The following is a 21104-nucleotide window of genomic DNA, read 5'->3' on the forward strand; positions in this document are numbered from 1 at the left end:
TGGATGTGAGGTTGGTCCCAATTCTCCTATCTTTTTGTAAGGGCCTAAAGACATGGCTCTTTCAGTCGGATTGGGGCCAGAGGGAGAATGGTACAATGGAGGTAGTCAGTGGTAAGATTCATTTTTTTTTTACTACTGGTTCTGTGGGCCTGGCTTGATTGGTGTGGAATTGCTTGGTGGGCGTGGCTTGGTGGGCATGGCAGGGGAAGGATACTGTAAAATGTCCATTTCCTCCCGATTAGCTGCGACTCAGGAGGCAGAGAACAGAAGAGGGCGGGGCCAGTCAGAGGTGGTATTTACCGGTTCTCCGAACTACTCCAAATTTCCACTACGGATTCTCCGGAACTGGTCAGAACCTGCTGAATACCACTTCTGAAGGTAGTTGATTAACAACAGATTCTACCACCCCCACTCCGTTTCTGCCCTATCCATGTCCAATTTTAAATTTTTATGTTTTAACTGTATATTTAACAGTAAGCCGCTTGGGTTACCTGATGGTAAGATGGGCGGTTAATAAGTTTTTATAAATAAATTAAAAAATGACAAATTGTGGTGGTACAATGCTCCAGTGTTCATTTTGAGCAAAGCATCAGCTTCTGTGGACATCTCTGAATTCCAGTTGTTATTGACTGGTCTTTGGAGAAGTTACAATATGTTTCTGTGCACTCCGAAACATAGAGGGCCCACCTTTCTATTCATTGGCTGCCTCCCTGCTCTCATTGGCCTTTATGGGCATGTTAATCATATGTACTAGGGTGCTGCACCTGCACAACTAAATCTGAGATAGTCAAATTTGTGAGTTGCAGATTTTTTTGAACCGAACTCTCAGCATCCTTTCCAGTAGCCATTCCTTCATGGGCTGCTTGAAGCTGCAGTCCAGCAATAACTGGAAAGCTACAGCATGACAGACTGTCTCCATTAAGCTGGAATGCCAGCCCAAAGGGAATCCAAGGCTTCTCCCTTGGCAGCCCTTTGTTGAGTTATCTTTAACCCAGGAAGCCTACTTACTTCAAGTATTCCACTCCATCGGGAGTTGCAGGTACATTGAACCGTTTCATGTATTCATGCATATCTGGAAAGCTTTGCTTGAAATAATCTTCGGCGCTGCTTTCTTTCACAGTTCCAAAGCGAAACCCCTGGGAAGGGTGATGCAGCTGAGGAGAAATGCCAAAACATTTTAAGAACAAAACAAAACCGGGAAGAATTTGTACGGCTTAGTTCCTTGGATTTCAGACAGCCTTGTCCTCTCAAGCCATGTAAATGGATGAGAATCGTTTATCAGTCCTTAGGGAATTACATGACTATGTTAGATTTATATCCCACTTTTCATGCAACAGCTCATGGTGGCATGTATAGCATCCCTTCCTCCTAATTGACTGGTTTAAAGGCACTGAAGTAGCTCCCAAGTTTGAGGATGAATTTGAAACTGGGTCTTCCTGTGGTTGCTCCAACAACTTATCTGCTCTATTATACTACAGCACAGGTGTCAAACATGATTTCATTGAGGGCCACATCAGGATTGTGTTTCACCTTGGGGGCTGGGGTGAGCGTGGCCAGGGTGGGTATGGTCACTTTGATGTCACTCGTGTCATGAGCGCCTATGATGGCCTTCTGCCAGTGAAAATGGGCTCCTAAGCTCTGTTTTCAGCTGCGATAGTCTCCTGCAACCCTCTGCTAGTAAAAACGGAGCTCGGGTGGATCACGCATGCTCCCCCATGCCCAGTTTTTGGCCATGACAGCTCCTGCAGCCATCTGCCAGCAAAAACAGAGCTCCTTTTGTGCTGGCAGAGGACTGCAGGAGGTTGTCATGGCCGAAAATGGGGCCTGGGAGGGCTGTGTGTGGCCCTCCTGAGCTCCATTTTCGCTGGCAGAGGCATCACAGTCTGATCCTTTACTGTTTCCAGGGAAGCCCTGTGGGCCAGATCTAAATGCCCTTGGGCCTTGAGGTTGACACCCCTGCACTACAGCCTTTAAATGAGTTGTGTTGATGGTTTCAATCAGATTGGAGCTCAGCCTTAGAATCATTAATTCGACAAATTAGAAAGATAAATCAATAGTGCCAGAGCTGCCTAACCAGAATCCCCAGTTTGAAACTCCTGATATTTTCTTAAAATACTGTATCATCTAAATCAGGGGTGTCATCTAATAGTTTATCATCTAAAACTTGGCAATTTTAAGACTGGTGGACTTCAACTCTCAGAATTCCTAAGCAAGTCCACCAATCTTAAAATTGCCAAGTTGGAAACCCCTGATCTAAAACATTGCATCACATAGTTTAATAAGAAAATGCTTTTTATTTCAAATTATTATATATTTACTCATACATTATTTAATTTTCTGATGTTTTTCTGTGTTTCTCATGTCATAATAATGGAGCAATATTTCCCATTTGTTTTGCAAAGGTGGTCACAGTTGGCTCTGGAGTTGCAAAGAAGAGATCTGGAGATCACACAAGGTCTTAGCCAATGTTCCCATGTCTCTTCTAGTAGCCATATTTCTTCCAACTATAAAATTTGGGTAATGAGAACCTCATGTATTGTTCAAGAACATTAGCGCATACCTCAAAAATTCCAGAGTCAGATTTAATGTTCACCAGAGATAATTGGAACATTAAAACTTGAAACCTTATTGTTTTTTCCTCACTGTATCTTCAAGATTAAGGCGTTAAGTAGCTTTTAAGGTGAAGTGCAAAACTTCTGTCTATTTTTTAATATTCAATGTCATTTATTCACTTGAGTGCCATTTGGAAAATAGATCTGTGACATAATTAAACTAGTCATGGGCCTACTTCAATCTTCATTTTATAGTCAGAGTCATTATCACATTATCACACTTCTGCTATTGCTTAATTGAAGAAGACCCTTAGGTTTTAGATATGTAACAAATCTTTGAAGGACACTTCAAAATAACCCAGATTGCTACTAACTATGCAGATGTTCAAAGATACTCCGCTTCAGAGAAGAATGTCTGCCCACCTTTCTAACGCATACACAGCTTAGAGTGATGAGGTTAAATATCTATTAAAATAGTAAAACCAATGAAGCAGAAAATAGATTGAGAACAAACTTAAGGTAAAAGTATTACTAATTTGCAGAAGATAGCTTCAAATGAGACCAGTGGAGCTTCCTTAGGAAAGTAATTCCACAGTTTGAGTAAGACTACTACAGGCAGGCTATACATTCGAAAGACCTAAATACTAAATACTTTAAAGACCATAAATATAAAAATATAAATAGAACAAATAACGACTTTCAGTCAAATAAGCTCCTATCACTTACTTGTTTCAGAAAGGAATGAATTAAATGCATTTACATAGTACTATATCTCAATGTGGATGTTTTGTGGCGATACCACAAATTTAAATAAAACAACAACACAAACCAGCACTTGTCAGAGAATAAGCAGTCCTTTTAAATATATTTTCTTTAATTTCCTAATTCAGAAATTCAGGGCTTGGATCCCACTGTTTAATATCCCCCTTTCTAATACTGTAGACAATTAACTTGCCAATCTTATAAAATAATGCAATTAAAAATGGGCTTGAAGTAGGCCTAAGCCAAGCGTCTCTATAAAATAAATGTTGGTGTAAATTTGGATGAGAAAAGGAAATGGGAGTGCTAATGAAAGGATGGATGGATCTAATTTTCCATCCATTTTCCTGGATAGAGCCATTATCATAGGCTGAATATTAGGATGGGCATAATTTTAACATCAGCACTAAAATAATACTGCATATTGATAGAGCTTACACAGTAGATGCCTCCTGAGGAGTAAAATAATAGCCAATATTTGTGGAGCTTCAAGGCTCCATCTGACCCAGGCCTTTGTATACACCGCCAAAGGATGCTAACCAGGGGTGGCTTCCTGACCGCGTTACTGCCGGTTCGGTTGCCTATAAATAGGTCTGTGCATGCGCAGAACATTTAAAAAGGTCAACAAAAGATGTCGTAGCAACCGGGGATCCGGTTTGGGGGCATGGCAAGCATGCCGTCCCTACTGGTTTGGAGACCCAGTTGCCATTTCCACTACTGGTTCCACTGAAACGGTCTGAACTGGGCAGGAACCAACCTCTGATGCTAACTGTTATATTCCTTTCCTCCCCGTAGTGTTATATTCCTTTCCTCCCCAACTTACGACCGGGGATTCCCTCTGTTGACAGCTAGCAACAGCCATGCCGTGCCTTAGCCAATCAGGCGCGGCTTGGCTGAAGGCGGGCTGTTCTGCCATTCTGATTGGTTCCTCTGCTTGACAGCTCTTCGTATAAATAGCTGTCAGGCAGAGGAACGCTCTGATTTCTCTCCTGCACTTGTTATTGCTGTTCTGTTAAATAAAATAGAGTTGGACGTTCCTCAGCATGTCAAGCCTCGTCTTTCCCCACTATTCTTCACTGGCGACGAGGATGGGATCGCTCTGAGGCGACGACCCTGACGGAACCCGACCACCGCGATCCTCCGCTCGAGTTCAGCTTTCCGAGCCGCACACCTCCGAGCTGTAATGGCATCGCTTCCCCCGTTCGCTCCCTTCGGGACAGACGGAGAAGGATGGGCCGGCTTTTTAGAGCGCTTTGAGTGCTTCCTCAGGGCCAATGGAAAACGGGGCATTCCGATGGAGGAGAAATGTAGTTTCTTCCTCAGCAGTTGCGGAACCCCAATGTTCAACGCCGCCCGGGCGTTGGCAGCACCTCTGCCAGTCCACGAACTTGACTGGGACACTTTAATGACCAAGCTGCGAGGTCATTATGCCCCGACCCCGTCGAAGATAGCGCGGCGATACGCGTTCCGCCAATGTGTCCAGAAACCGCAGGAAGATGTGAGCCAGTTCCTCCAGTCCTAGAGGACCACGGCCATTCCCTGCGAATTCCTGGACCTTGAGGACAACCTGGTGGAGCAGTTCGTCAGCGGGGTCAAGGACCTCCGGCTGAAGTGGCGCCTCCTGGCTTGGCCTGAAATCACCTTGGCCGAAGCGGTCGCTGAGGCGCGGGCGGTGGAGTTGTCCGAACAATCCACTGCAGAAATGGACCGCCACCAGCTGCCGAACTACCCAGCCCGCACCTGCCTCATCGACCAGCTGGCACCCTTGCCTAGCCCAGCTGAAGAGGAGGAAGAGCTTGTGGCCCGTCTGGCAGCGCTGCAGAGACGCCGCAACCCACAACCACCGCACCAGACTTCGGCAGCCTGCCTTGGCTGCGGGGGCAGCCACGACCGGTCAGCCTGCCCGTTCCGGGCATCCATCTGCCGCCGGTGCTCAAAAAAAGGACACCTGGCCCAGGTCTGCCAGGCTGTGCTGCCTCCGCCACCTCTCCAAGGAGCCTCCGGCCAACAGACGACTGCAGGACCGCAGCAGCCCCGCCGCCAGCCGCGCACGAGAGCCAGCTGTTACGCCGTGGAGCCAGGACCAGCAGCCACCCCTGCTGAGGCAATCTACCAAGCCTCCGCAGGTGCTGACAGAATCAAGGCGTCAGTCCTCATTGAGGGCGCCCCATGCATAATGGAGGTGGACTCCGGCTCGTCCCGCTCCATAATATCTTGGGCTGACTTTAATGCACTCTGCCCCGGCATTCTTAAACGCCAATTGATTGCCAGCCCCGTGGCCCTCAGGGACTACCAGGGGTCACTTATCCCAACCCTGGGTAGCTACACGGTCAGGGTGGAATACGGGGGTTTTTCTGGATGCCTGCCCGTATTGGTGGTTGAGAAGCCCCTCCCCGCATTGCTGGGGCTGGACTGGTTCCCTGTCCTGGGTCTCTCCGTGCAGGGGGTGCATTCCCTCTCTGACACGCCCCCTGACATTGCTGCCGTCATCACCGCCTATGCGGACGTGTTTGACGGACAGCTTGGGCTATATAAGGGCACCCCCATCTCTCTCAACCTAGATCCCCAGGTTGCCCCCATTAGGCTGAAGGCCCGCAGGGTGCCTTTTGTCTTAAGGGCCAAAGTTGATGTGGAGATTGACTGGTTGCTGGCGCAGGGCGTATTGGAGCCTGTTGACTACTGACGATGGGAGACCCCAATAGTGGTCCCCGTGAAGGCCGACGGCTCCATACGTCTCTGCGCCGACTTTAAATCCACCATCAATTTGGCCCTTCAGGCAAACCCCTATCCAGTCCCTCTTGTACAGCACCTGCTCCACTCCCTGGGGCAGGGCTGTATTTTCGCGAAACTGGATATGGCGCAGGCCTACCAGCAGCTCCCGGTGGATGACGAAGTGGCGGCTGCGCAGACTATCGTCACCCACCGAGGGGCTTTCCGTTGCCGCCGCCTCCAATTCGGTGTTTCCGTGGCCCCAGGGATCTTCCAGAGCCTCATGGAGCGATTGCTCCATGGGCTCTCTGGCGTGGTACCCTATTTCGACGATGTCCTGATCGCTGCTGCCAACCGCTCAGGACTCCTCGAAGTGTTGGGGAAGGTCCTCGACCGTTTTAGGGGCGCGGGTCTCAAATTAAAACGCAGCAAATGTTCATTTGCTGTGCCTAAAGTGGACTTCCTGGGTTTCTCCATAGACGCCCACGGAATCCACCCCACCCCTGCTAAGGTTGCAGCCATTAAGAACGCCCCCACCCCCGCCTCTAAGGCGGAGCTGCAGTCGTTCTTAGGGCTCTTAAACTTTTACACACCATTTTTGCCGCACAAGGCGTCACTAGCCGAGCCGCTGCATCGGTTGCTCGACCGATCCGCGGCCTGGCGCTGGGGCAGCCGCGAAGCTCATGCGTTCGCGGCTGTCAAAGACATCCTGACGTCAGAGGCAGTCCTAGTCCAATACAGTGACAGGATGCCCCTGACTCTAGCGTGTGACGCCTCCCCCGTGGGTTTGGGGGCTGTCCTGAGCCATGTCCTCCCCAACGGCTCGGAAGCCCCCATAGCTTTTTATTCCCGGATACTCTCTCCGGCGGAGAGGAACTACAGCCAGATCGACAAGGAGGCTCTGGCTGCTGTGTCCGGGGTTAAAAAGTTCCATGAGTACCTGTACGGACGGCATTTCACGCTCTTCACTGACCACAAGCCACTCCTTGGGCTGCTGGCCGGTGACCGTCCGACCCCTCCCATTCTGTCTCCCCGCATGACCCGTTGGGTGGAGTTCCTAGCGGCATACTCGTATGCCCTGGTCTACCGCCCTGGCAAGCAGTTGGGGCACGCTGATGCCCTCAGCCGCTGCCCCCTGCCAATCTCCAACCCACAGACTGTGCCTTGCCTGTCTGTTTTGGCCATCGCGGACCTGGCCTTGCCGCTCTCCGCGAGCGATGTGGCTGCAGCGTCCCGGGCCGACCCCACCCTCTCCCAGGTGATGGCTTGGGTTCTGCGGGGATGGCCTGGGGGGCCGGTGTCCGACGACTACCGCCCCTACAAGGCCAGGCAGCTGGAGCTGTCTCTCCACAGTGGGTGCCTCCTGTGGGGAGACAGGGTGATCATCCCACCCAACCTGCGCGAACAGGTGCTGTCTCGCCTCCATGAGGGCCACCCAGGCATAGCTCGTATGAAGGAGCTCGCGCGCAGCTATGTTTGGTGGCCCTGTCTGGACGACGAGATTGCTACCTGGGTTGCCAGGTGCTCCACCTGCCAACACTCCCGTCCAGCGCCTCCGGCGGCCCCGCCGCGGGAGTGGGAAATTCCTCGCGGCCCATGGTCACGCCTCCACCTGGACTTCGCTGGGCCTTTCCGAGGCCAGGTCTTCCTGGTTGTGGTGGACGCCTACTCTCGCTGGGTGGAGCTCATCCTCATGGCCTCCACCACAGCCGAGGCCACTGTCCGGGCATTAACGCGTCTGTTCACCACCCACAGCTTGCCAGACATCGTTGTGTCGGACAATGGGCCCCAGTTTGCGTCCATTGTCTTCCAGGAATTCCTGGCCTCTCAGGGCATTCGGCACGCCCCGGTAGCCCCTTATCATTCCGCCAGCAATGGCCGGGCGGAACGCGCTGTCCGCTCGGCCAAGGACGCCCTCGGACGGATGGACAAGGGTGACTGGCCCATGAGGGTGGCTGTTTACCTCCTGGTTCAGCATTCCACCTCGTGCCCCCTCTCCGGAAAATCTCCTGCTGAGCTGCTGATGGGCCGGCGCCTGCGGACCACCTTAGATAGGCTGCACCCATCCTATTCAGAGGCACAGCCAGGCGACCTGGGGTCCCCTTCCCGTTCCTTCCATGAGGGCGATCCGGTCTGGGCGAGGGCATTCGCGGGAGAATTGAAGTGGGTGCCTGCCACCGTCACCTCCGTAACCGGCCCCTGTTCTTACAGGGTCCGGACCGCCGACGGTGCAGACTGGCGCCGCCACGTGGATCAGTTGAGGCGTCGCCTGCCTCCGGAGCCAACCAACAACCCTGCAGGGTCGGCCACTACCACTCAACCACCGGGCCTCGGGTTGGCACCGCAACCGATCCCTCCGCCGTGGCCGTTGCCCGCCCCACAAGATCTGCCAGCCGAGACAGTGCCAGGCGCCACCCGCTGGCCACAGCCTTCCAGCGGTCCAGCTCCCGTTGGGCAACCAGTTCCCGCATTGTTACCCGCCTTGGCCTTCCCACAATCAGGCCAGCCCTACTCTACCATTAGTTCAAAATTCCCTGACTCAAGCCCACCAGTGGCTGCGCCACCCCGGCCCTGCCTACCTGCTCCGAAGTCTCCGCCTCCTCCTGGGATAGGCCTCCAAGATGGCGCCCGGAGCTCCACTCCCTCCCGGGAGGAGCTTCCACGGGCACCACCTCCTCCTCCGCTGGTCTGCCCCGTTCTGAGGCGCTCTGGGCGGGTCCGACGCCGCCCTGCGTACCTACCCGACTACGCATGCTCTACTGTCACGCATGCGTCCTCGCTGGGGGGGAAGGAGTGTTATATTCCTTTCCTCCCCGACTTACGACCGGGGATTCCCTCTGTTGACAGCTAGCAACAGCCATGCCGCGCCTTAGCCAATCAGGCGCGGCTTGGCTGAAGGCGGGCAGTTCTGCCATTCTGATTGGTTCCTCTGCTTGACAGCTCTTCGTATAAATAGCTGTCAGGCAGAGGAACGCTCTGATTTCTCTCCTGTACTTGTTATTGCTGTTCTGTTAAATAAAATAGAGTTGGACGTTCCTCAGCGTGTCAAGCCTCGTCTTTCCCCACTATTCTTCACTAACCTATAGCTTCTTAAAGTTAGCTACAATTAGTTGGGTCTATACAGCACGCTTGAAAGTTTCTTGATGTAGTGCTTAAAGCACTAGGGTAGAAACCAGGGAACTCTAAGTTCCAATTCTGCCTTAAGCACAATATCAATTGGATGATCTTGGGCCAGTCACTCTCTCTCAGCCCTAGGAAGCAGGCAATGCACAAAAGCATTTCTGAAAATCCTTGCCAAGAAAACTCCAGGCAGTCTCCCAGAATAGAATAGGATTGAACAGGGGAAAAATGCAGCACATTAAACCAAAAGGAAATAATAATATTAAGTCCCCCCCCCCCCAATAGGAGAGGTGAATTCCAAGAATAGCTACAACATCTGTAGTGATTTCCTCCTCCTAAATCCACAGCCATGCCCCTATTTTTAATATCCGCAGCTAAATCTATGGTAGAAAAGGCAAAGGGAGAGGGAATAACTTTGAGATTACATCAAGATTGTGTGTTATGGCATTTCACCTGAACAAGTGATTTCCACACGTGGAATCCATGTCCACAGGTAATGGGTCTCCTTGGAAGGAATGTTGCTTGATTTCTCAGCTGTTGGCAACATATGTGAAATCTCTCCACAGAACGTACAGTATTTGCCCAATTATTGTTCTAGCGTTTGGGTGCTAATAGGTACATTTGAAATTTAGAGAGCATGATATGGGCACACTCACAAAATAGTTGCCATTGTGACCAGCAACACAAACACTCAGTCACTAGATGATGGCAAACACAGGGTCAATCTGGCTAGCTTTCGAGGATATTGCCAGCCACCTAGCCTTATTTCTGTGACCTTCTCCCTGCAGCCATTTCCCTTACCAAGGTAAAGGTAAAGGTTCCCCTCGCACATATGTGCTAGTCGTTCCCGACATACCAAACAGAGAACTAAAATGCAGCTCCCACCCCAATTTAATTGTATCAAGAGAATCTCTGATATCTATATCTATATCTATATCTATATCTATATCTATATCTATATCTATATCTATATCTATATCTATATCTATATCTATATCTATATCTATATCTATATCTATATCTATATCTATATCTATATCTATATCTATATCTATATCTATATCTATATCTATATCTATATCTATATCTATATCTATATCTATCTATACCTATACCTATACCTATATCTATATCATCAGTGATGGGTTTCAAAAATTTTTAGAACCTCATCTGTAGGTGTGGCCTGTTTTGTGGGAGTGGCTTGCCAGTCATGTGACCTAGTGGGAGTGGTTTGGCAGTCATGTGACTGGGTGGGCGTGGTCGACTTGTGGTGAAACTCACTTAACAATGCTCTTGCTTAGCAACCAATATGTTGGCTCAGAAACTCTGGCATTTGAAGCACATAAGTCTTAAAGCTGTCAAGTTACAAGACCCTTGTACCCCTAACACTTTAGAAAAAAACCCCAGGGGTGTTCAAACCTGACAGCTTTAAGACTTGTGGACTTCAACCCCCAGAATTCCTCCTCTCACTTGTCATCTTGATGATGTACAGACGGGTGGGGGGGGGGGAGGGAGCTGGAACCGGTTCTAAACGGCACTGTAGATTTGTGGAACCTCTTCTATAGAAGAGGTTAGAACTGGCAGGAACCCACCCCTGATCTATATCTATATCTATATCTATATCTATATCTATATCTATATCTATATCTATATCTATATCATATCTATATCTATATCTATCTCTATCTCTATCTCTATCTCTATCTCTATCTCTATCTCTATCTCTATCTCTATCTCTATCTCTATCTCTATCTCTATCATCTACATCTACATCTACATCTACATCATCTCTCTCTCTCTCTCTCTCTCTCTCTCTCTCTCTCTCTCTCTCTCTCTTTCTCTCTCTCTCTCTCTCTCTCTTTCACACCCACCCACCCACCCACTCACACCTTTAAAGTGTTTTTGGAAATAATTATATTTAGTATTGGTACTGGAAGCATCATGCCAACTTCCTAATTATTATTTTAAGTATAGAATAAGTCGTTATCACCACCAGCGGATGAGACACGCAGGGGGTCTCAGGAAATGGTCTGCTTTAAGTGTGATCATTTCCACTGCCCCGCTATTCGTACAGATCTGTTTTTGCTTTAGTTAAGACCGGGTTGACCCCCACTTGACAAATGAGAGCAAAGGGAAGCTTTTCAGGTTTCTAATTTGCCAGTACAATCTTATATAAATCAAGAAACTGTACCCAAGTAAATAAAGCACTGCAATGGGTTCATCTCAAGACATTGCTGCAATTTTCGATAACCAAAAAGCATCTCCAGAATTAGCTTTAATTTAATCTAAAATTGAGCCAAAGAGCAAAGTGGATGATTTCCTCACAACACCACAGTGGGGCGCTAGTGGCTACTCAGGTTTTCTTGGGGACATGCAGGCCACTGCTTCAGAAACTTGGCAAGAGAGGTTTTCATTGCAGTGGGTTACTCACGGATTCCCTCTGATTAAATCTAACTGCAGTGAAATGCTGCAGATTTGTCTCTTGTCCCGAGACAACTATTGTCTTGGGAAACAGTAGATAGCGTGCCCTGCCCTCAGTTCTGATAACATCTTTGGAATTAGCAAACACTGCTGTAAGGAATCAAATAGAAGGAAGTTTGCACTAGATCAGAGATCCATTTTTCATTGTGTCTGTGGCAAAGAGAGCCAGCTTTCTTCCTGGCAGCAATCTAAATATGGATTATTGAATAAATCAGCCCAGACCTCTCACTTAAGGCACAAATAGCCAGGATCAAATTACCCTACTTTGGATATATTATCTGAAGACCTAGCTCATAGAATAGAATAGAATAGAATAGAATAGAATAGAATAGAATAGAATAGAATAGAATAGAATTCTTTATTGGCCAAGTGTGATTGGACACACAAGGAATTTGTCTTTGGTGCATATGCTCTCAGTGTACATAAAGAAAAATAAAATACATTAATCAAGAATCATAAGATACAACACTTAGAGACAGTCATAGGTTACTAATAAGCAATTAAATCATACTAGGAAACAAATAAAACAATATAAATTATAAAGAAAGGTCTAATGCTGGGAAAGGTGGAAGGAAAGAGAAGGGGAGGATGACCAGCAACCAAACGGATGGGCTCAGTTATAGTTTATAGTCACCATTGAAATTCTTGGATGACCAGCTGAGGGACTGATCTCCACAGAGAGAATCGCTGTATTTGATAGCCACTGGATAGCGCATAATCAATCCATAATCCCCACTCCTCATCTCTACAGAATGTTGTTGCTCTTTGACCTTGGGTACCTTGAAGTGTAAGTCTTCCTGACTTTGTGGATGCAACTTGGGGGAAGATAGGGATAACTTTTCTTTAGCCGATATAGCCCTTAACATGATAATATTTGTGGAAAATATTCCAGAATATCTGTGGAAAATATTACAGCAAGCTATGAAGGTGCAGTTGTAGAATTGGTAATTCTCCCAATTCTTCTATTTTTATATAAAAAAAATTGAGCTATTTTGGCACCAGTTGCAAAGACTGTTTTGCCATTGAAATGACTTATAATAGGTTAATTTGAGATTAAAGGTAAAGGTTCCTCTCCCACATATGTGCTAGTCGTTCCCGACTCTAGGGGGTGGTGCTCATCTCCATTTCAAAGCCGAAGAGCCAGCGCTGTCCGAAGATGTCTCCGTGGTCATGTGGCCGGCATGACTAAATGCCAAAGGTGCACGGAATGCTGTTACCTTCCCACCAAAGGTGGTTCCTGTTTTTTCTACTTGCATTTTTACATGCTTTCGAACTGCTAGGTTGGCAGAAGCTGGGACAAGTAACAGGAGCTCACTCCGTTACATGGTGCTAGGGATTCAAACCGCTGAACTGCTAACCTTTCTGATCAACAAGCTCAACATCTTAGCCACTGAGCCACCATGTAATATGAGTTTAGATTAACAAATTCTACATCAGAGTCCTTTCCATGTGTAAGATTCCACAGTAATTTTCCAAAATGTACTTAGTTTAACAAACCAGTAAAGTAAATAAATAAGTTTATTGCTGTAACCAGAGGCCATAACATAGGAGTACATTTTGAAAAACATCTGTCAGGGTGGAATATCACTACGAAGCACCCAGCCTGTAATCTCCAGGAACACAAGGAAGCATACATAAAACTTCCTCTTTCAGTTTTTCTGCAAAACAACCACTATATAAAGTAACTTCTAATAAGCAGCTAGTAAACTTGTAGTAGCCTTCCATAGGTATGACCATGCATCACTTGGACTCTAAACATCTTAGTTGCTGCATGACTAATAAAATGGCAGCATGATCTCCCTCTGGTCCAAATTTGAAAAAATAACAGATATTTTGGCAAAGTGTTAATATTGCAAAAGTGAAAGATAGAATATTTTGGACATGTGATGGCCAAACTGGCCAGACCAGAACGGAGTGGCTGGACTCACTGAGCACAATATGTTTGCTCCACATATGGAGCACAGCATGTCTTCCATTTCATGCACAGCTCTATATAGTCAAGAGTTGCTGCTCAGATCATTTATTGGTCCAATTTAAGCCACAATTTCTTAATTGCTGAATATTTTATGTAGATTTTAATTCTGGGGAAAAAAAATAGAACCAACATTTTGCTCTCCTGGAGGGAAGAGAGAAATCAGTGGTACTTCCTGCCTTTCATTATCCTCTTGTCCTTGATCACTCCTAGCCCATTTAACAAACCAATGTAGCCAATTTCATAACCTTTGAAGGGATTTATAGCATTAATCTGTTTCTCTTTTAAATATATTGTTTTGCAAGGGCTCAGGCTGTGGGTTTTTAATTAAGGCACTTTACCCATTGTGTGAGGCAATTTGCATGCTAGCTGAAAATACTTACGAAAAATCATATTTTTTATCGTCAAGACTGCGATCCAAACAGCCATGGACCTTTGATAATTATAAGAGAGAGGTTGAATGTTTCATTTTCCAAATGTGAACTACCCTACATCATGTCATATTTCTCTCTCTCTCTCTCTCTCTCTCTCTCTCTCTCTCTCTCTCTCTCTCTCTCTCTCTCTCTCTCTCTCTCTCTCTCTCTCTCTCTCAGTGTGATATAAGGGAGATTGAAAGCAGATACACACAAAAAATCCCTTTGTTTTTTGAATCCACTTTTACTGAACCCCTCTTCTTGTTTAATAAAATGATTTCTCTTTTATTCCTCACTCAGTCCCAAAAGGGATGCAATTACTCCAAGATGATCCATTGGAATGCAAAAAGAAATATTATATCTGTTTATATCTTTCATCTTCGTAGTTTATGTTTTTGAGGGTATGCTTTGTATGAGGGGCAGGGAGTTGCTGCCGGTGTTACTGCTGGTTCGCAACCCGCATATAACGTGGGTGCTTTGCGCATATGCACGTGTGCTGTTCAATGTAAATTGTTCTGCGCACATGCGTATAACAATTTACAATGAACTGCACATGCGCAGTCACTAAAATTCAAAATGGCGGCACCCAAGCGGCAGTGTGGGAATTGGTTTGGGGGCGTGTCAGGCCTGGGTCTCTGCCAGTTCTATGACCCCGACCTGAATTCCACTACATGTATTTGGGATATGTGTGCAAACGGAAAAAAAAAAGGGGGGGGGAAATCTTTAGATCAAGCTCAATTCCTGGAGATTTTAGAAAACATTTTCATGTAGTGTTCTTCAGTGATTGGTCATGATCAATGCCATAGCCCTGAGATTTTTTGGAGGTCCCCCTGCAGTGTGGTAGCTTTAAGAGTCAGTGTGGAATTATCCATTTTTGAATTCTTAATTGCAATCTAATGATCGATAGAAATTATTATGCCTATGCTACCTGCTAGAAAAAGAAAGAGTACTGCTACTCATTTCTATATATCAGAGGTTGGTGTGGAGTTGCAGACATTCTTAGAGAATAAATCCAGAATGAGAGCAAACCCTTCTTCTATAAATCAACTAAAAATGCTCGTAATAATCTCTGTTTCTTCGTGACACTGCTGAAATTTATTTTTCAGCCACTGTCAAGTCATACTTTTAAACGGATATATTTGGGAGTGTTATAAGTAGCACTCTTGCTGGTTCAAGTCCACCTAGTCTTTTATGCTGCTCCCACAACAGTGAGCCAGATGTTCAGCTGCACTATTTATTTCACAGCTACAATTTGAGGCCAAATTAAGAGGACTTCAAATGAATCTTTGCATTTAACATGCCAGTATTTCTAGCAAGTATTTTTAAGTGCACTGCTTGGAGCTGGTGAAGTTGATAAATATTAATATTGACATCCATAGAAGATGTCTTTTCTTAGCAAATGCCAACTTGAAAGGCGAGATATTTTGAGAAATACAGCAAGGGAAGAAAAATTTGCCACCATCACATTTTCAGTAATTATCATCAACCTCCCTCTAACCAATACTATTTTCACATTTGACGTAAAGATACATTCAATATGTATCTAATTTAGTCTGTAGGAAAAAAAAACCTTGGTTCTTAATTATATTCTATTCATGCAAGATCCAATTAGAGTTGGTCAAAATGAGAGGTTTACTCTTCTGAGCATTTGGTCTTGTCCTGGAGCCCATCCTCAGGGAATGTCTCTCTACTATAATGTGTGCTTTGGGCTATGGCTCAGTGGCTAAGACGCTGAGCTTGTCAATCAGAAAGATCAGCAGTTCGAATCCCTAGCGCCGCATAATAGAATGAACTCCTGTTACTTGTCCCAGCTTTTGTCGACCTAGCAGTTCGAAAATATGTAAAAAATGCAAGTAGAAAAATAGGGACCACCTTTGGTGGAAGGTAACAGTGTTCTGTGCACCTTCTGCATTTAGTCATGCTGGCCACATGATGATGGAGACATCTTCGGACAGTGCTGGCTCTTCGGCTTTGAAACGGAGATGAGCACTGACCCCTAGAGTTGGGAACGACTAGCACATATGTGCGAGGGGAACCTTTATCTTTACCTTTATACATCTTATTTATGTGGTGCCTTCCTATTGGTTGATTGGTGTGTTGATGGCTGGTGATTGGCTGTTGTTTCCTTGCGGTGCCAAGTTCTAAGCTCCTAAGTATCTGATAAGCTGGTAGTAAATCAGCACTCCTGACTGATCAATACCATGTAGTATTTCTCTTAGATAATGCACCCACAATTTTCTGAATTGAAAATTAGTTTGTTTCTTGTACCATCAGTAATTGTAGACTATTCCTCTACTAATGCTTGATTTGCTAGTATCACTGCTGTGGAATTTGCAAGTAGCTTTTCTGGTACAAAATATTTCACCTGATTTACTTAAGAATGCTGCTACACATCCTAGTGATGTGCTCCTAATGAAATAAGTTTCTTGATTCTGGAAATTGAGCTACCATTCTTGTCTAAATGCACTTCCCAAACAACAGTGACAGATAATAGTCTTAATTGGTGTTTGTGTCCATTTTGATTCTCTGGAATGTTAATCTTGAACTCATTTACCATCCATCATTGCTTTAGATCCTTATCTGAATTTAGATTGCTTTTTTTTGTTACCGCTATAATTTTTGTTTACTTACCATTTAATTGCCAAATACACCCTTTTAAGAAGCCCAATAGAAAATACACCCTTTTAAGAAGCCCAATAGAAAGTATTCTTTTCAAATCTTTTCCTAGCCTTATGTCTTCTTATTAGTCATACAGAGGAATATGGAAAATTATCATTTTACAACTGGAGAGGCATGACTTAATGAAAGCTATCCCACCTACATAGGAGGCATGTATTTATTTGATTTATATGTCACTTTTTCTTCAGGAGCTCACAGAGGCACCAACTCTAGGCTGGTGAACTTGAAGGTAAATGACTGATCAAATCTCCAAGGCTGAAAGTGAACTTGGATCTTAGTCTCCCTAGCTGTGATCTAGGACTTCAACCATTATATCGCACTGGCTCTCAAAGGCCCTATTAAGATTTGAAATGGGATCTAAGGCTTAAATACCCATAAGATATGGGCTACAGGTCCTACCTCCAAGGGAATGTTGACCCGAGGCAATCCAGAGATGAGCTTTCTTGGTCATGGCCTCTGTTCCTCTGGAACAATTTACCCTGGAAATAGGGATAGGCCTGTCCCTTTTTAAGGTTTGGAAAAGCAGCGAAGAATTGACTCTTTTGTAGGGTCTTTGAGAATGGAATGGAGGTGCAATTACATGCTCCCAACATGACAGAGGCACTCGGGTGTAGCATAGAAGGTATCACATTTTTTTAAATCTAAAAAGAATGAGTTTGCATTATGAAATTTTCAATCAAACCCTGTCATTTTTAGCACATCTTCATAAAAATCATAGATGCATGAAATTAATTCTCTTTCCCAGAATTATGAGATATTGCAGGAGATTTCAATAACGTGACATTGCAGTACTGTTACCAGTCTTCCCTCTGTAGTAATTCCCTAAAATACTTAATAATTTGAAGTTTATTTACTAGGGTTGATGGAAAAATTGCCCCAATAAAATGGTTTGCCTGGTAGACTCTTGACTTTGCAAAGTTTCCTTTCCCATTGAAATTGGAAGTTCTCCACCAAGAAATTTCTTGACTATAATTTAAAATTGAAAGTAAAAACTGGGAGAGCGCTTACATTTGCAAACTGGTAGGGAAGGTAAATGAATCCCACCTCTGGAAGAAGGGCCCACTACTTCTGAAAAACCTTGCCAAAAAACCTGTAGGGACTTCTCCATGTAATCTGAGTGCTATTTTGGAGCTTTGGATGTTAGCTGTCCAGGATTCCTACTTTCCCTAAGCATAGCCAGCATGGCTAGAATTCAGACATGTTTCTGTTGAAGAGCTCCAATGAGTTCCTTAGCTACCCAGCATTCTTTCTTCTTATGCACTTTGTCAAGAAGGGAAGCTTCCCTGTGCCATCTGTTTGTTTGTTTTTTTGCTTTTTTTTTTTAGGTACCAACCAGTGGTGGGTTTCAAATTTTTTAGAACCTCTTCTGTAGGTGTGGCCTGCTTTGTGGGAGTGGCTTGCCAGCCATGTGACCAGGTGGGAGTGGCCAGCTTGTAAAACTTGGTGAAACTCACTTAACAACACTCTTGCTTAGCAACCAAAATGTTGGCTCAGAAACTCTGGCATTGAAGTGTGTAAGTCTTAAAGCTGTCACGTTACAAGACGCTTGCACCCCTAACCCTTTAGAAAAAAACAACCCCAGGGGTGTTCAAACATGACAGCTTTAAGACTTGTGGACTTCAACTCCCAGAATTCCTCCTCTCGCTCTTCATCTTGATGATGTGAGGACGGGAGGGGGAGGGAGCTGGAACCGGTTCTAAACGGCACTGTAGATTTATGGAACCTCTTCTATAGAAGAGGTTAGAATTGGCAGGAACCCACCCATGGTACCAACATATTCTGGCCACAGCAACCTTGGACAAAGACAGGTTTTGTTTTTAAGCTTTCTAGGTCAGAAAGTCGCTTTTAATATTTCAGCACAGACTGCTTCTTCACTTGAAAGCTCATGGGAGACTTTATCATACCTGCCATCTGCCACCCCCATATTATCCTTGTTGAGTCCCATGAAAAGCTTAGCATTCGTTAACATAAAACTAATAAATACCACAATCAGAAATGTAGGATATTTAAGGTGGATTTTGCCTGGCAAGAGACAAGAAAGTCGAAAAAATGAATGTAATGAATGCACCCTGTTTCCTCAAAAATAAGACTTCCCCAGATAATAAGCCCAATTGGGCTTTTGAGCGCATGTGCTAAAATAAGCCCTCCCCCAGACATAAGCTCTCCCTGAAAATATTGCAACAGAGCAGCAGCCATGAGGTGACCATGCTCACTGCCCCCTGCACCTCAAAAATAATAAGACCTCCCTGAAAATAAGGCCAAGCGCTTATTTCAGGGGTCAAAAGAAAGTAAGAGTCTATCTTATTTTCAGGGAAACATGGTACTTTCAGTAAGTTTGGTGGCTACATTCTCTAGCCAAATTTCACATTAAAGATGCTGTTTCATAATATCTCCTCTTACTATTCTAGAATGCAAATTTGCCAAGATTTCTTTTCCTGTCCCATATCTACATATGATATAGACACTCATGTTTATTCACACCTGCGTGTGCTCTTTCTCTCTCTCTAAATAAAACCGGGATAATAAAACTCTCTAAATAAAAATAAAAAAGCACATTTCCCAAGGGGAACTAATTCAGTAAGCTGCCAGGTTTGGGGACTCTTCTCTCCTAACCCATATTTTAAAGAATGAATTTATCTTCTCTGCATTTATTATTGCATTTATACCATGATTTCCCTCTAGGTGCTCAAGGTGGTGCACGTTGGTATCTTCTCTTATTTTATAGTCACACAGCAGTTCTGAAAGGAAGGTTGTATTGACAAATGGTGACAGTGCAAAGTCACTCCGGGAGTTTCACTGTCAAAAGGAACATTCACTCTGTCATCATTATGTTTCAGCATGCCATACTATAATTTTCACAATGCAAAAGATCCTGAACTGGAAGAAAAATGACAGGACACTCCAAGTTGCACAACACAGTTCTCATTAAAATCTATCACCCTATAAACGAATGGGGATAAAATAATCTACGTTTCTTTCCTAAACAACTTTGGATCAGCATTCAGCTCATTTACTTTTCATTGCTTCCTGTCAATCGTAGAAGGCCAAGGGGTAGATTTCACAGAAACGGGTAGTGATTTCACTCCACCATTTTGTGATAATAAGCACAAGGAAGAAATGATTGCATTATATTATGAGTATCCCCCCCCCCCCTTCTCCATCCCATCGACTGCCATTTGCAGATGGAGATAGGTCTCTGGTTTGCTTCCTGATTCTAAATTGTATCCCCAAATTGGCTCAATATTTGTGTTACCTCAATTATATAATAAAGCCAATGGACCCAAAATATAAATTGTAATTCTCTTCCGTGATGAAATGGATAGGCGTGAGAAAAAGCCTTAAGACAGGATCCCAGTTTGAAGAAAAGTCGAATGCTTTCAACGTTGCAAGATCAAATAAAAATGATATTTAAAAAACTATTGACACCACAGATGATTGTCAGTAGTGCAGGCTGAATACCTACATGCTGGCTGAATTCCTACAAGCTTTGGCATGCTTGCAGTGACAAATCCCTATATTTCATTGGCAATGTAGGAACCTTACATCTCATGACTAAATGGAATGATATTGGTACTTTTCACCACCACTGTTCTCATACTTAAGCTGGCATAGGAAGCACTCATGTGATTTACAATACCTAAAAATTTCCCTGTGAGTATTATTGGGTCTTTTATTTACTTACAAAACATTTTTTAGATAACCAGTGGAAATAAATCTTCATTATTTTCTGTATATTACATATATATATATATATATATTACAAAATCTGTACTGTACAACACTCCCTACCCTATATATGTGTTCTCTGTGTCTGTTCCAAATATATTCACATTTTCATTCAGTTTTCCATAATATGTTAATAACTGTAATTGTCTTATCAAATATAAGTAATCTCTTCTCAATGCACCTCTCCCAGAGGTGTTGCTTTTTCTCTTTGGGAGCTGGGAGATGCTTCCAGAATGAAGATCAGTGAGCAATTATGCCCCCTTGTATAATGAGATATTCTGATTTGGTGGAATACATCAAGTTATTTCAAAGGAAATGCCCTGAGCACAGAAGAGGTGATGCCTTTCTTTTTATTCCTATATCAAACCTTGCATATTGCCAGGGGCAAAATAAAAGAGACCTAATGTTGGGAAAGCCATCAGATCACCAAGCTTACATGGTGTAAATATGAAAGTATCTGCACATGCTCTCCCTCCCTCGCCATCTGATTAACAATCGGGATTATTTCTTTTATGAACCAACATAATTTAGAGACGAGTCTGATGTGATGGAAAACAAAGACAGCAACAGCAGTGAAACAGGTTGGCGTACAAAAGAAGACTGCGTTTTTATTTTTCTGGGAATCCCCAAAATATTGCTTGCTTTGGGTAAAACATTTTCTTTTTACAGCTTGCACCTGCCTTTATTAATGCT

The 21104-nt window shown here is 44.7% G+C and overlaps 1 protein-coding gene across 1 annotated transcript in view; it reads right to left on the reverse strand.

Annotated features, from left to right (window-relative positions):
* The window catches only part of GRIN3A (glutamate ionotropic receptor NMDA type subunit 3A), a 73227-nt gene that overhangs the window by 25599 nt on the left and 26524 nt on the right, over positions 1-21104 (reverse strand). The window contains exon 4 of the mRNA XM_081940746.1: positions 1009-1154. Within this exon, the coding sequence (XP_081796872.1) occupies positions 1009-1154 (146 nt within the window). The remainder of the gene's footprint in view (positions 1-1008; positions 1155-21104) is intronic.

Source organism: Natrix helvetica (genome assembly GCF_964273705.1).
Source record: "Natrix helvetica genome assembly, chromosome: 2".
Taxonomy (NCBI): Eukaryota; Metazoa; Chordata; class Lepidosauria; order Squamata; family Natricidae; genus Natrix; species Natrix helvetica.